At 41.4% G+C, this 16,213-nt stretch overlaps 1 protein-coding gene across 1 annotated transcript in view; it reads left to right on the top strand.

Annotated features, from left to right (window-relative positions):
* Window positions 1-16,213, top strand: part of TMC2 (transmembrane channel like 2) — a gene marked incomplete at both ends in the record, with an annotated part of 66,182 nt that overhangs the window by 33,832 nt on the left and 16,137 nt on the right. The window contains 5 exons of the mRNA XM_079129721.1: window positions 5,477-5,656; window positions 7,155-7,304; window positions 8,097-8,225; window positions 10,873-10,940; window positions 11,667-11,906. Coding sequence (XP_078985847.1) covers window positions 5,477-5,656; window positions 7,155-7,304; window positions 8,097-8,225; window positions 10,873-10,940; window positions 11,667-11,906 — 767 coding nt within the window. The remainder of the gene's footprint in view (window positions 1-5,476; window positions 5,657-7,154; window positions 7,305-8,096; window positions 8,226-10,872; window positions 10,941-11,666; window positions 11,907-16,213) is intronic.

The raw sequence follows: 16,213 nt of genomic DNA, 5'->3' as shown, positions 1-16,213 counted from the left end.
ATAGTCCTTTGCAATGTGATTTTATAGTTTTGCTCAGAAAGAGGTGGCTCCATTTCCCATTCCACTGGGAGCCTAGGCCTTAGTCTGTTGGAGCTGCCATAACAAAATACTACAGACTGGGTGGATTAAATAACAGGAATTTACTTTCTCACAATTCTGGAGGTTGGAAGTCCAAGATCAAGGTATCGGCAGAGTTGGTTTCTCCTGCAGCTCCCCTTCTTCACTTGTAGATGGCTGCCTTCTCTATGTCCTCACGTGACCTTTGCTCTGTGTATGTGTATCCCCCATGACTCTATGTCTTATAAGGACACCAGTCATATTCAATTAGGGCCAACTTTTTAACTTCATTAAACCTTAATTACTTCCTTAAAAGACCTACTTCCAAACACTACCACACTAGGGGTTAGAGCGTCAACATATGAACTGGGGACGTGGAGACAGTTCAGTCCAACTAGGCTGGAGAGACAAGGTTTCTGCCCTGGGACTTATCTAGAGCAGAAGGAAGGGACAACCTTGTGGGCTCCCCTCACCAAACTGATCTGCATCTCCCTGATAACTTCTACTCTTGCAGTAGTTGTTCTTAAATATTCGTCAGGAGATGTTCATGCAAACAGTATTTCCTGAGTTCTGCACATTCATAATTGTCTGAGCTCTTTATACTTAAAAGCCAGTTTTTGTTTGTTTGTTTGTTTGTTTGTCGGGTTCCTGGGATTCAGGGGCACTTGACCACTGAGCCACATTCCCAAGCCTATTTTGTATTTTATTTAGAACAGGTCTCACCGAGTTGCTTAGTGCCTCGTTTTTGCTGAGACTGCCTTTGAATTCTCAATCCTCTTGCCTCAGCCTCCTGAGCTGCTGGGATTATGGACATGCACCATCACACCTGGTTAAAAACCAGTTTTGTTGGATATGAAATTCATGGCTCACATTTTCTTTCCTTGAATGTCTTATATATATAACTCCATTGTCTTCTGGCAAAAAGCACTTCTGTCAGAAAGAATTCTGATATACTATTCTAATTTTCTTTTCCTTATAGTCACTTGCTTCTCTTCCCTACATGCCAAGAGGAAATTTCTTTAAAGTCCATTAATTTTACTAGACTATATCTTTGTGTTGTTCATTATGAGTTGATATTATCAGGTATATAGTGTTTTCTTTCCAAATAAAAAGAAAATTCGGTGATCACCATTTGACCCAGATATTCCACTCCTTGGTATTTATCCAGTAGAACTAAAATCAGTATACCATAGTGATACATGAAGTTTATAGCAGCACAATTCACAATAGCCAAGTATGGAGCCAACCTAGGTGTCCATCAACAGAAGAATGGATAAAGACAATATGGTATATATACATAGTTGTTGGGGTCTTAAGCCCCCTTGCTCTGCTCGACCAGCGGCATGGGAAGGGGACACTCCCCAACAAGGTCAGACCAGGATAGGTAAGGCCAACTGACCGCCGGCTCCCAGCCCTCTATGCAGAGGACAATCAGACGCGTCAGGGAGACCCGTCATAGCAGGAACTCGTTTATTGAGGAAATCACACAGCTTTTATGTAGGGTGGGGGCTAGGCGAGAACCAATCAGCTTAAAGGTCAGCAAGGCATGGGGTGTTCACGCAGGCAAGAGTCCCAAAAGACTATATGGCAAGCACGAGCTGATCACGTTCGTGGAACTATTGTTAACCAATCCCTGAAGGTGGTCCGATTAACTATTGAAACCGCCTTTGAGGCCTTGATCTTGCTCACTCGCCAGGGAGTAAGGAGTCAGCCTGAGTTAGTTAACGTGTCATTAGTCCCAACACATAGTGAAGTTATACTCAGCCATAAAAGAGAATGAAATTATGCCATTTGCTGGTAAATGGATGGAACTGGAGAGAATCATACTAAATGAAATAAGCCAGACTCAGAAAGTCAAGGGTCAAATGTTTTCTCTCATATACAGAAACTAGAGAGAAAAAAAAGGAATCTCATGAAAATAGAAGGAAGACCAACAGAGTAGAGGAAGAGAATCAAGAGGGAGGGAGGAGGGGGAAGGACAGGTATGCTATCCATGAATGTTATCGATCAAATTATGTGCATGCATGAATCTGTCACAATAAATCCCACTATTAGGTATAATTACAACACACCAATAAAAACCATAAAAATTTTAAGTGACCATAACTTGTTTTCAATTTAAGGAACAAGTAATTGAACTATGGTTTTTAAAATTTGTTCTGCTCCTTTGTTTGGGTTTTCTTTGAAAACTCCTTTTATGCATATTTTGGATCTTCTTTGTCAAGCTCCAATACATATCATTTTCTCTCGGATTATATTAACCTCTTTATTTTTTTATTTTTTATTTATATTTTTTTTGCGGTGCTGGGGATCAAACCCAGGGCTTTGTGCTTGCAAGGCAAGCACTCTACCGACTGAGCTATCTCCCCAGCCCAACCTCTTTCTTTATTGATCTTTTTTATTTTTAAGATACTTCTTCTTTTCATGTTTTGTTTCCCTTGTCATTATTATATTTATTGATTTCTCATGATTTTTTTAGTTACATTCTTCACTGTTAATATGACATTTCCCTTTATTTTTAATTCTTTACTAACTCCTGTTGTCCCACTTTTGTTTTTTTATGATTTTTTATTTATATTATTATTTTATGACTTGTGACTCTTCTTAACGTCTTTCAGCTTGTTTTTAATGCTAGAGTAAAATGTGGACTGTTTTGTACAAATAACTGTTTGGTGTGCTTTCATGCCTAAAGGTCTTTTATCTTCTCTTCTTTTTTCTTACAACTTTGCGTGGCCTTTGACCTCAGAAGTTTTTTTTTTTCTACTGTTTATTTCTATATGAAGTTAGTTTTCCTGAGCAATTAGTGTGACATGGTTCAGGATAACTTTCCTGACTTAACAGAGCTTCTGCTTCCATTGTTTGGGTGAATTTGATGGGGATTGAACCCAAGGCCTTGGGCATGGCAAGGCAGGCACTCTACCAACTGAGCTGTATCCCCAGCCCCTCCCTCATTGGATTGAGCCAAGTTCCTTGCAGCTCCAACTGCTGTTCTCAGATTTAGCTGCCCTGCTTTGATGAAGTGCCTGTTGGCTCTTCTAACATTCTCTGGTCTCTGACTTGTTTGCTTCTCTTGGCTTCCTCTCATGCAGACACCAGTATCTCATCAGCTCTTAGGGCTGTTAACTGTATGTTCACACCTTCTTGTATGTCAGGATTCATGGCAACCCTGTGTCACCTATTTTGGTTGCCTCTGGATTTTTGGTTTTGTTATTTAGCTGCTTTGTCCATTTTGAACACAGAGTAGAAGAGTGAGGAACAGCCCAGGAGAGCTGACCAACCTGCAGTTGACCAACCATTCCATTGCAATGAGAATGTCCCACTGAGCTCAGATCTGGTTATACTAGTCAGGATTCTCCCAAAATTGAAGCCAAAATTGAGTATTTAACAGCCTCTGGAATAGTAGATTTACATACATCTTCTCTTATGATTCTCACAAGAACTGCCATCCTCATTTTATGAATGAAGAAACAAGATAAGCTTTGTAACTTTTGCTAAGTTATGGAGCCAGCAAGTATTAAAGAGCTGGGGCTGGAAACCAGAAAGCTAACTCCAAATGCCACACTCTTGACCACACTCATGGCCTCTCCTGTCAGTTCTCTTATGTGATCTGAGTTTCCTGTCTGTGATGCTCTTGAGATGAGGGCTACCATGGTGATGCCTACCCAATTCACAACTTGTACAGATCACCAAGCACTGCCCAGTAGGACTCATTTGCTCCTTCATGAAGCAAGTATCCTTTGGTGTGCTGATCTCAAATGCTTTGTATATATACCCAAAAGTGAACTGCTCAATTCATGACAGCCAGGAAGCAGAGAGAGAGGGAAAGAGAGAGAGAAGAGCGATTGAAAAAGAAGGGGTCGGGACAAGAAATACCCTTAATTGTTGTTTTAGTCAGTTTTTCTGCTGCTATGACTAAAAGACCTGAAGGAACAATTTTAGAGGAGGAAAAGTATATTTGGGGCTCACAATTTCATGCTCTCAGAGGTCTCAGTCCATAGAGGGCTAGCTCCATTCCTCAGGGTTCAAGATGAGGCTGAACACCATGGCGGAAGAGTGTGGCAGAGGGAAGCAACTCACATGATGATAAGAAAACAGAGAGAGAGACTCCACTTGCCAGATACAAAACATGTACCCCAAAGGCACACTCCAATGCCTCACCTCCTCCAGCTGCACCCTACCCACTTTCAGTTACCACTCAATTAATCCCATCAGGGAACGAATTCACTGATTGGATTAAGGCTGTCATAACCCAGTCATTTGTCCTCTAACCTTCTTGCATTGTCTCACACATGAGTTTTTTTGGGGACACCTCACATCCAAACTATAACAATTTTACACATTAGTGGGGTTCATTGGAATATTTCAACACATGCATACAGCATGCCCTGGTTAATCCCAGACTACCTTTATCACTCCTCCCAACTCCTCCCTTTCCCAATTGCTAGAAATCACTATTCTACATTTGGGTTAATGATGTTTTTTAACTTCCACGTAGGTCAGAAAACGTTGGTACTTATCTTTCTGGGTCCAGTTTATTTCACTTAGTGTTCTTCAGTTCCTTTCATTTTGCTGTAAATAACAGGATTTCATTCTTCTTCAAGTTGAAAGAATATTTCTTTGTATGTATGTGTATATATATATATGTATATATATTTGATATGCATATATATCATTTGATATATATTTATTTTATATATATATATATATACATATACACACATTTTCCTTATCCATTTATCCATTGATGGGCAACTAGGGCAATTCCATATTTTAGCTATGGTAAAGTGTTACAATAAATATGGGATATTCAGGCATCTCTTTGGTGTTTTGGTGTGCCAATTTCATTGCCTTTGGGTACATACCCAAAAGTGGAATCATTGAATCATATGGTAGATCTTCTTTCAGTTTTGGGAGGAACTTACTTACTGTTTTCCATAATGACTGTATTAATTTACATTCCCACCAACATGTATAGAGTTCCTTTCTTCTCACCTCTTTGCTGACATTTGTTGTTATTATTTTTTTAGTTACAGCCATTCTAAATGGGGTGAAATGACATCTCATTGCAGTTTTAATTTGCATTTGCCTGATGGATAATTTTATTAGTTTAGTTTTGATTAACGTATTAATTGTACATATCAGTGGGGTTCAGTGGGATATTTTCTCCTTTAAGAAATTTTGTTTTTTATCTTTATAAACAGCAACGATCATGACAGCAACCAACTAAGGGTCAGTGATGATGTGCAGGCATATGCTGACTGCTCAGGGTCACACAGAAAGTCACAGATACCCCAGGGAATCCCAAGGGGCAGAGGAGGGGACAGCAGGGAGATGGACTGGCCATGGAGTGCAGGCATGGTGGCCAAGAAAGTAATGTGGAAGACACAAGTAGCCCAGACTCACTGTCCTGATTTCTCAGGTTGAGATTGTGATGTCCTTGCTTGGGATGTTTTGTCCCCCTCTATTTGAAACCATCGCTGCCCTGGAGAATTACCACCCACGCATTGGACTGAAGTGGCAGCTGGGACGCATCTTTGCACTCTTCCTGGGAAACCTCTACACATTTCTCTTGGCCCTGATGGATGACGTCCACCTCAAGGTAAATGAACTCCCCCAATGCCTGGAATCCACCTTTTGTAATATAGTAATTTCATGATGCAAAATTTATATTAGTTAAATGTTGGAAGTTTAGAAAAAGGAAATGAAGAAAAAATGTCTACACACTCCATGATTCAAGGACCATGATTGTTTACATTTTGCTATACTTCTTTATCCTTTCTCCGCGTCATTGACATGCCATTTAGTACCTTGAATGTTTTATCTGTATCCCTTCCCATTTTGCTTCATGGCTTCCATAGTGATTCACAGCTAAGTCATTGTCTGTGGAGATGATGGGGCATGGTTAACTGAACCACTCACCAACGCTGGCCAGTTATGCAGCACCCACTGTGGGAGGCCCTGGGGCACAGAAGAGAGCAGCCCTGTTCCAAGTGCATTCACGCTCTGGGCCAGGAGACAGACACATTCATTACGGCATGCGGGCATGCGATGGGATTACTGCAAAGCCAGAGAAGCCTGTCAGTGCACACAGAGGAGAGGTTCCATCCAGCCATCTGTACATTTATTATTTATTTATTTTCGAGAATGATTTACTCCGAGTTTATTCCAGGCATATGAGGTAGTAGGGACAGAGAAATGGCTAATAAAAACAGGGCTTCCCTCAGCATACAGTCTCATCAATAACAGATGAATGGACAATTACAGAACAGAGTGAGATAAGCTGTGGAAAACTTCCTGTGAGTCCCAAGGAACATCCACCTCAGACAAATCTTAGCAAACATTGGATAAAGCAGAGGGAAGCGCCAACGCCAACAGGAAATGTGGGCAGCTGAACAATGGAGTGGAGAAAATGAAGTGAAAAATTAGACTGGGAGCAGGGAGGTCCAGGTGATGAATGACACCCCTTTTACCCTTCTTCCACCTGAGGTTAGTGGTAAACTGTTACAAGGGTCTAAACATGGCAATGACTGGCTCTCGCCCTTATCCATCCCAGTACCCTCATCTCTGGCTTCCTTCCCAACACAGGAGACTGCTCCTCCCTGAACCTCACATTGTCTCCTCGGGCAGAAGTCTCTCTTGCCTCCCTCTTCACCCTTCTCCCCATGTTTGACTAGTTGACTAATCCTCCCTGATGACACTGCCCCCAGGAAGTCTCTGTCTCGACATTGTCACCTGTCATTTACTAGACTTAAACGTCCAGAGGGAAGACCTGTCTCTCTTGGTCAGTTCTGGCATCACTATCTTGTATGCCAAGAAAAGACCCTGAATAAATTATTCTCAAAAAAGAATGAATGGATAGATGAATCGATGGATGGATGGATAGAGGGATGCTAACTTAGAGGAGAAGACCCGAGAACTTCAGCCCATTGCTCCCTTTCCTGGATAGATTGAAAGGCCAGGGAGAGAATTCCTGCAAAGACTCTGCAAGGGTAGAGCAGGGGTTGGATGGCAGGGTATGGCATCTCCTAGCTTCATGTGTGGTTCCTGCAGACACAGTTGGGCTCCTTCCAATCCCATATCTCCATATTCTGTTCTAGCTTTCTAATGAAGAGACGGTAAAGAACATCACTCACTGGACTCTGTTTAACTACTACAATTCCTCAGGTTGGAACGACAGTGTCCCCCGGCCACCCCTGCACCCTGCAGATGTGCCCCGGGGTTCTTGCTGGGAGACAGCTGTGGGCATTGTGAGTAGTTATGCTCTCTGAAAAGGTGTCTATTGCTCTCAGTTCTTTGTTGTTCCTTCTTTGATGTTTCCATTTGAGGAAAAACCCTGAAAATGCATCCACTGTTCATATCCAGCAGGAATTCCTTAATTATTTGGAGGGTAGACCCTCCGTGACTGGAGAACCGCAAATCTACTTGCTATCTTAAAAACTGTGTTGAGTGGATCCCTTCAATTTTTCGGAAAAAAAAAAAAAAAAAAGTTAGTAAATGATGTGTATTTAACAAAAGTAGGGAAAGCTTTGTTCTTTTGCTTTGGGTTCTTCTACATTTTATTTTCTCCATAAACTTGGGAAAAAATCTGATTAGTAGGAAATGGAAAAAAAATTCAGCTGCCGTCCTGGTGAATAACAGTTGTGTTCAGTCCTAATGGGGACAACTGGCATTTCCGAGCAGGTGGGGGAAGCAAGGCGGGAGCCTTCAGGTTTTACTGATGATGATTTTGATGTACGAGGCATTGTCAATGTACCAGGCAATATGCACACAATCTGCAAATCTCTCAGAAAGAGTGATATTATGACTGGTTCCAAGATTATTCCAAAGCCTACAACTAATAATTTATAGAGCTGGGACTGAACTTAAGCAATCTCCAGAGCACAAGGTCCTTTCTCTGAACCCCCTCTACCGTGAAGAATCAGAAGACCACAGAGGTGGATTCTGGCAGGTGGGGGAGAGTTTGTATGGCTACAGTCAGTTGGGAGAAGAGAGCAAAATCAAACCCTGACCACTCCCTTTTTCTGTGTTCCTTCTTGCAGGAATTCATGAGGCTGACAGTGTCCGACATGCTGGTAACATACATCACCATCCTGCTGGGGGACTTCCTACGGGCTTGTTTTGTCCGGTTCATGAATTACTGCTGGTGCTGGGACCTGGAGGCTGGATTTGTAGGTTACTTTCATAGACATTTCACATAAAGGTGCTTCAACCATCTTCTTTGGCACTTACAGCCAGATGTGTTCTTGTGCATTTCATTTCTTTCTGTGCTTCATGAAAGTCTCTGCTCTGTGAAGTGGGTAGTATTTGATCTGTATCTCTTTTAAGGGTCCTTTTTGCCTTCATGGAAGCAACTTTTCTTTTGCCCAATGTGACTTTATTCGGAAAGGTAGGTATTCAGTCTCTGGAAAAGGTGAACCATACACTTCAGTACTGAGCAGATGGTTGGTTAAGGAACACCTGCACAGTGGGTTTTTGCACATTAGCATCACCACAGACATGAGTAATGCATTGTACTGTGATGGTAGGATGGTTGTGATGTTACTAGGTGATAAATTTTCAGCTTCACTATAAAGAAAGAAGAAAGAAAGAGGAAGAAAGAAAGAAAGAAAGAAAGAAAGAAAGAAAGAAAGAAAGAAAGAAAGAAAGAAAGAAAGAAGGAAAGAAAGAGGAAAGAAGGAAGAAAGGAAAGAGAGAGAGAGAGAGAGAGAGACTGATTTGCACAACATCAACTCTCCTTAGGGAGGCTGAAATCCTAGGATGGATGCGAATGTTTTACAAAGTCCTGAACACACAAAAAACTCAGTAACCATCTGGTTTATGCTTTGAGAAACCTCTTGTGTCTCCTATTCCTTCCTCCTGGAATGCTCCTCTTCCCCACTTACCTGGTAAACTGCTCATTCTGAAAATGTGCCATTTCTTCTCCAGAGTGACCTGCTCAGATCTGGTAGCACCTCTGGCCCATTCATTTTTCCTGTGCATGTCTCTTCCACACACCTCATTGGCCCACCCATCAGTCATTGGTGTTGGGTTGGGAGCTCTCCCTTAACTGAGCTCCCAGCGAGAGGCTCCACATCCTGGTTACCTATGTAACCCTCATCCTGGTTTGCAGTGGGATGCCTGGTTTAGGTAAGGGTGCAGATTTCTATCACACATATTTTTTTCTTTTAGTCCCCCACCAGTTTTATTTTATCTTTTTGGTACCAACGATTGAACCCAGGTACCAACGATTGAGCAACATCCCCAACCCTTTTTTAAATTTTTTATTTTGAGACAGGGTCTCACTAAGTTGCTTAGAGCCTCACTTAGTTGCTGAGGCTGGCTTTGAACTTGTAATCCTCCTGCCTCAGCCTCCCAAGCTGCTGGGATTACAGGTGTGCACCATGGCGCCTGGCTCCCCACCAGTTTTAAACAAGCCTACTGAACTTCTCCTCAGTGGCAAGGAAAATTTCATAATCTTGTCTGAGAACAACGATGAAAGGATTTCATCCTCCAAGAAGATGATATCTTTGATAGGAAGATACAATATTGCCCAGATGTCTTCATATCAATTTATAAATTCAACAAGACCCCAAAGTTGTACTGAAGTTTATTCAAAACATACATATGTGGGAATATCTAGGAAAATTTTTTAGAATGCAGAATAAAAATAACTGGATCTACTGTTATATTAAAACACAGGCTGACACTATAATTACTAAAACTGGTATCAGGGGATAGACAAACTTATTGATGAAACAGAATAAAAAGTCCAGAACAATACACTCTTTATGGGACTTCAGGTTAGGACAAAGAGAGTCTTTTGAATCAGTGGGATAAAGAAGGATTATATAAAAATGAACTGGGAGTGGGCAGGGGACTAAATCCCTCACTCATTTTACATAGGTAAATTAATTGTAGGTGAATCAAAGTTTTAAACATCAAAAAAAATGAAATTGTAAATTTCTAAATGAAAGCATATATAAACTTAAAATCTTGGGGGTACAGAAGATTTTTCCTAAGCAGGGCACACAGCCCAGTAGATAAATTTAAAAATATTTTAAAATAATTAAAATTTAAATTCTGAAGATTTAACTGCCAGGTATTTGGATTATGAATCTTCCCTCTTCTGATCCATGTTTTCCTGAACTTTCTTATCTCTTTTCTAACTTCTCATTTTTTCTTAGCTCATTCTTGTCCCTTTTATTTTCATTTCTGGAAGACAAATTGGGACATGGGTAAAAGCATGCTTCCTGAGGATCCCAGGCGCCTCAGTGTTCAGGAACTTCAGGTTTTTCCAGATACTAGTAAAATCAAAACTCTGAAAATAGGTCAGCCTGAAATCTCAGTCAGGCAGAGCTCTTTTGTTCCTACAAACTTCTCTCAGCCTGGAGGAAGGTGAGGAGAAAGGAGAATTAGAAGAACAATTTAGTTTTGGTTTTTGATTGTTTTAAAGACATCTTTTATTTGATTCCTTAATTAATTGTTTATATCTCATTGCTAATAAGATTTCCTCCTTGGTTATAATGCCAAGGTAAATTTCTGATTAAAGCATTAATAAAATGTTCTTATAGGAGCTAAGTTCCTCTCAAGAACACAGTGTCAGCCTAAAAGGCAGAAGCTATTATATTTTGAATTTTAAAGAAGTTCCAGCTTGGAGAAACTTCAAAACTTTTCTTTAAAAGTTAAAACATGTTAAAGAAACAGAGACCTGAACCTGTGTTTCCTCTCTTATTACCAAAACTGACTCTGTGAGATGGAGTGACGTTGGTCTCATCAGTTGGTTGATAATAGCATTTGGCTGGTACCATCTAACATGTTTTCTTTCTCTCTCTCTAGCCCTCATATGCTGAGTTTGATATTAGTGGAAATGTACTGGGTTTGATCTTCAACCAAGGAATGATCTGGTAAGTTATCCGTTTCATTTGAGGATCACCTAATTTGGGGAGTCAAAAAAACTAGAATCCCAGGCTTTGCCACACAGCTAACTTGGAGGAAGCTGAACAAATCATCTTAGCTCTCTGAACTTCCTTCTTCCACGTGAAAAGTGGAGGGCAGGACTGGATGAGACCCAGGACCGTTTCTGGCCCATCCATGTGCTACCATGAAAGTAGAGATGGAGAGAGAGAGGAGGGAGGGAGAGAAGAAAAGAAGGGAAGAAAGGAGAAAGGAAAGGAGAAAGGAAGGAGGAGAAAGAAGGAAGAGGGAAGGAAGCGGTAAAGAAAGGATAGGAGGGAGAAGGTAGATGAAATAAGAAACTTTCTCCTCTGGAAATAAAGTGAGAGGAAGCTACATAACTTCAACTAAAGACTTTTGAGGTGCCAAGGACTTCCTCAAACCATTGTCCTACAGCAATGCCATTAATGGAGACCTTGGAGACATGAGGTTTAGTAGGGAGGCAGTGGTACAATCCTGACCAGAACCCAAGCTCAGAGTGTCTCCCTTTCTTGTCGACAGGGTGGCTATGGCTTGGTGATAAATGGCCTCATTAAATGGGAGGCCCCTGTCATTGGGACCTGCAGGGAAACAGCTTCACCTCACGCCCCTAACCCTCCATCCCATTTCCTCCTATCAGCCTTCCCAGACCTTTCCTGCTACCTGGCCAACCAGGTGTCCGGTTTTTGCCCTTCCAGGATGGGCTCCTTCTATGCACCGGGACTGGTGGGCATTAATGTCCTGCGGCTGCTGACCTCCATGTACTTCCAGTGCTGGGCAGTGATGAGCAGCAATGTCCCCCATGAACGTGTGTTCAAAGCCTCCCGATCCAACAACTTCTACATGGGCCTGCTGCTGCTGGTGCTCTTCCTCAGCCTCCTGCCCGTGGCCTACACCATCATGTCCCTCCCACCCTCCTTTGACTGTGGCCCATTCAGGTGCACAGTCTTTTTTGCATGGGAGCAGCTCCTCTCCTGAGGCAGGGTCTGGCTCAGAATTCAGGGTCTGGCTCAGAATTCAGGTTCTGGTTTCAGGTCAGCTTGTAAAAGGCCATGGAGCTTTGGGCAAATCATCAGTGATATATAACAAAGTTTTCTGCAAAGAGAGAAATGTTCTATGTCTGTGCTGTCCAATATGGTAGCCACTAGCCACCCATGATGGTTGAGTTCTTGAAATGAGGAGCTGGGAAACTGAATTTCTAATTTTATTTCATTGTAATTAATTTTAATTTAAACAAACACATGTGGCTAGTGGCCACCATACTGGATGGAACAGTTGTAACCTTTTAACACTGAATAATCTACCATCTGGGATTACTCTATCATAAGAAAAGTAATGGGAGCTATTCAGAAGATGAAATGACTGTGTATTTGTAAGTGCCATCCAAATGTGAAGAAGCTGCAGTTGATCTTGACTAAGACTCTTGACTGGGCCCACACATTCTGAAGAGCACTGGCCAGCACTGTGGGTTCAGGTATGAGTCAAACTAGTTTAGGAGACTGGATATTGTATTGAAAGATCAATAGTTGTGGGAGAAGATAGACTGAGAAATAGTGTGCATCTACTGCTGACTTTCCAACAGTGTGACCCTCTGAAAACAAAGGCCTCTATCTACTCTGTAAGAAAGGGATCTAGGATGAAGGCAGTTTGGAACACTTTGCCCCTTCTGTCTGCCACCTTCTCCCATAGGAATGCTCGGCGGACACTCCTTGGGAATTATGCCACACGATAACATTATAGCTAGTGTTCCCACTTAACGAACAGTCATTCCAAGCTGAAAGTAGGTTGAGACAGGTGCACTTATGCAACCCTGACAGGAAGTATCAACCCAAATTGTGCATCCTAGGGCCTCACACACCTCGCTCTAGTGTCAGCCTGCCTATCAATGCCTTGAAGAAGGCTAATCTGGGACTTCTCAGTGTATAAAGGACTCACCTAGACTGTGGTTGGTGGAACCCAGAAGAGCTGTTTGCAGGAGTATTCTGGCCCAACGGGGGTTCACAAGAAGGAAAGGGGTGTTGATCTAGAATAGAAGGCACATACTAAATTAGAGAAGCCTGTAATACCAGGCTGAAGGGAAAACCACCTGGAGAAACCTCAGCTGACTTCTTCCTGAACGAGAGTAGGGCCTGGACACAAATACTTGGGACTTTTTTCTTAGACTGCCCCCCTGTGCCCAAGAAGGATGCCTGTGAGCAGTCCTGTGCCATCCCTGTCCCTACCCATCTGGGCCCCTTTGGCCTCATCTGCTGCCTTGAGAAGCTCTGACAACTTAGATCCCAGGGGAAGCAACCTAAAAATGGAACTTGAAGGAAACAAGATGGCCACCTTCTTCCTGTTGCTCTTCTAATCAAAACCCACCAATGACTGGAATAGTCTTCCCCAGATGTTTTCATAGCCATCCTTCATTTGCTCTAGGTCTTCACTCAAAGGTCATGTTCTCAGTGAGCCCTTTCCTGGAGCCCCTAACTAAATAATGTCTCATATATACACACACCACACATACCACACACACTGTTTCTGCTTATTTTATCTCCTTATTACCCCTAACACAACTTTTGCTTATTTATATTGAGTATTGCCTTCTCCCCCACCAGGGTATAAGCTCCATGGGCCATGTTTTTTGTTTCCTTTCTCTCAGCTTTATACCCAGTGTGTGGAAGAGGATATGTAGTTTATGGTCAATGCTCAAACTAGACCCATTACCTCACAGAAACTCAATCATACGGGGAGGGACCTAGGGTTTGGACAAGATCAAATGTCTACAAGGGTCAGGCAGGCGACATAAGTGAATGAGGTGGGCAGTTCTGCATTGCATATAGTTAGAAACAGTGGTTGATAAACTGTAGCCTATGGACCAAATCCAGACCACCACTTATTTTTGCAAATAAAGTTTTACTGGAACACAGCTACATCCATTTGGTAACATTTAGCCGATAGTTGTTTTTTCATTACAATAGCAGAACTGAGTCAAAGGAGCAAAGACTATTTGGCCCACAAAGCCTAACATTTTTATTTTCTAGCACTTTTCCGAAAATATTTGCCAATCTCCTGATTTTGAGAATAGTTTCTAGAGCCAGCTCTGTCATTTACTAGCTGGGTGATCTTGAGGAAGTTATTTAGCTCTGCAGATTCATTGCATGTAAAATGGAAATACTGCTGGTGTTTACTTCAGGGTTGTTAAGAATATTTAGTGGGCTTTTATTTGTAGAGTGCTTCGTCCATGGTAAGGTGTAGCTGTGAGTTTGTTAAGCATGAGCCCTGTCCACATCAAGGGCAGCTGGTGCTATCTCTAGTCAATTGTTGCTCTCAGAAATATGAGCTTGATATTACCAGACCTTCAAGTTATTCAGAGAAATTCCAATGCTTATTTGAAATCCTCTCTTTTATTACAGCAATTAATTCAAGTTTAAAAAATACTATTCCAACCCATAGAACAAATCTGTAGGCACGGGCTCATCTTGGCCAGCATTTCACCCATGTTTCCTCCAAGAAGAGCCTATTCAGGTATGCATGTATCTGGTGTGCAGATTCTTATCATCTGGCCAAAGTCATAGTAGCAAGAGAGTTTTGACCACAGGCTCAGCTTTTCCTGTGGCCAGTGAACCAACTAGTAGTAGAACTAGTAGACATCTGGAGCCAATTTAGAGAAGTCTTATTACATTTGGTGCACACAGGTATATTAACCACTTTTACATGAGTGAAAGCATTAAGCACTATATCTATTTCAAACTCCTCACTCATTAATTCACTCATTTTTTAAGGAAAAGGAGGAGCAATCCCAGGCAACATGGAATATAAGGAAGGACAATAGATTCTAGTCCCTCAGTACATTTAACAGGAGAGATGCTGTGGATTATAGCTGCTGATGTATCTCCAGACTCATTTTAGTCTTTTCCTGACACAAATCTAATTTTTTTCTTCTAAGAGAGGTAGAGGATAATTTTAATTTGCTTTTCCTTCTCTTTGAATTTGTTGAAATTCTACTAAAAGTCCTTGTTAATTCTACCAATTGGCCAGAAGGAAGACGGGAAAGGGGAAGAAAGGAACCAAGGACACTGACAATCCCCAAGGTGAGGTGTCAAGGACCCTGATAATCCCAGGGTGACAAAATAATTACCAGTGAGGAGGGTAGTCAAGGTATTATGAATGTCTACCTCATGATAGGCATTGCATGAGGCATGTATTTAATCCTTTTAACAACACCGTGAGGGGGAAGCATCATCTACACCAAGGGTCAACTAATTTTTTCTGTAAAGGTTCAATAGTAAATATTTTAGGTTTGGCAAGTTGCTAAGGTTGAGTATTGTATGAACATTCCACAGTTCATGCTGAACTTGGATTGCCATTGTGGCAGTGTTGGGAAGTTGGGACTTTAAGAGGTGATTAGGTCATTAAAATGAATTAATGCCATTTTTTCATAAGACTGGGAGTGAGTTCATTCTCACATAGCAGGATTGGATCAGTCACTGCAAGAGAGGGTTGCTGTAAAGCAAGTGTGTCGCTTCTGTTTTGCCTCTCAAAAATGCACTTGCTGGCTCTTCTGATTTCTACCATGAATTGAAGCAGCACGAGGTCCTCTTCAGATGCAGATAACCTATCCTGGACCTCTCAGTCTCCAGAACTGTGAGCAAAAATAAATCTCTATTCTTTATAAATTATCCAGTGTCAGGAATTCTGTTATGGCAACAGAAAGCAGATTAAGACCAAGGCCAAGGGGCAAAATCAAGAATATTGTATAGTGACTTATACAACAAGAGAAAAATAAATGTCTAAAAATTTTTATTGACAAAATCCAAAATATGGCAGTAATAATAATAATACTAATATAGCATCATTTTTATAATAAAAGTCTGCCAATCAGAAGAATGAAATTCTTTTGGGGAAGGTGATAGTGTTTCATATAATAGAGATTCAAAGTGACTGCTGTTGAACTTCTCTGTAATAGAAGAAGTCAGGATATTCAGTTTCTATTTCTGACAAAAATTTATAAGTTGAAAACAAGTCACAAGAACAATTGAAGTTCACCATTGACACAATTGATTCACTTGCAGATAATGGATTAAAATGTTTTCTGAACATTCCCTGCTGATGAACACAGTTCAATGACTAAACATAGACTGTAAACACCTAAAATTTTATAAGCTTTGCAAATCTGTCCACCTAAGGTTTTTTCTGCTCCACACATAATAATGAACATTATCACACATATTTGCACATCATAGCAGATTCCCCTTCAGGTTGT

This window comes from Sciurus vulgaris (assembly GCF_902686455.1).
Source record: "Sciurus vulgaris genome assembly, chromosome: 2".
NCBI classification, from domain to species: domain Eukaryota; kingdom Metazoa; phylum Chordata; class Mammalia; order Rodentia; family Sciuridae; genus Sciurus; species Sciurus vulgaris.
The sequence above is the reverse complement of the archived record's forward strand: the minus strand, read 5'-3'. Positions and strand labels throughout refer to the sequence as shown.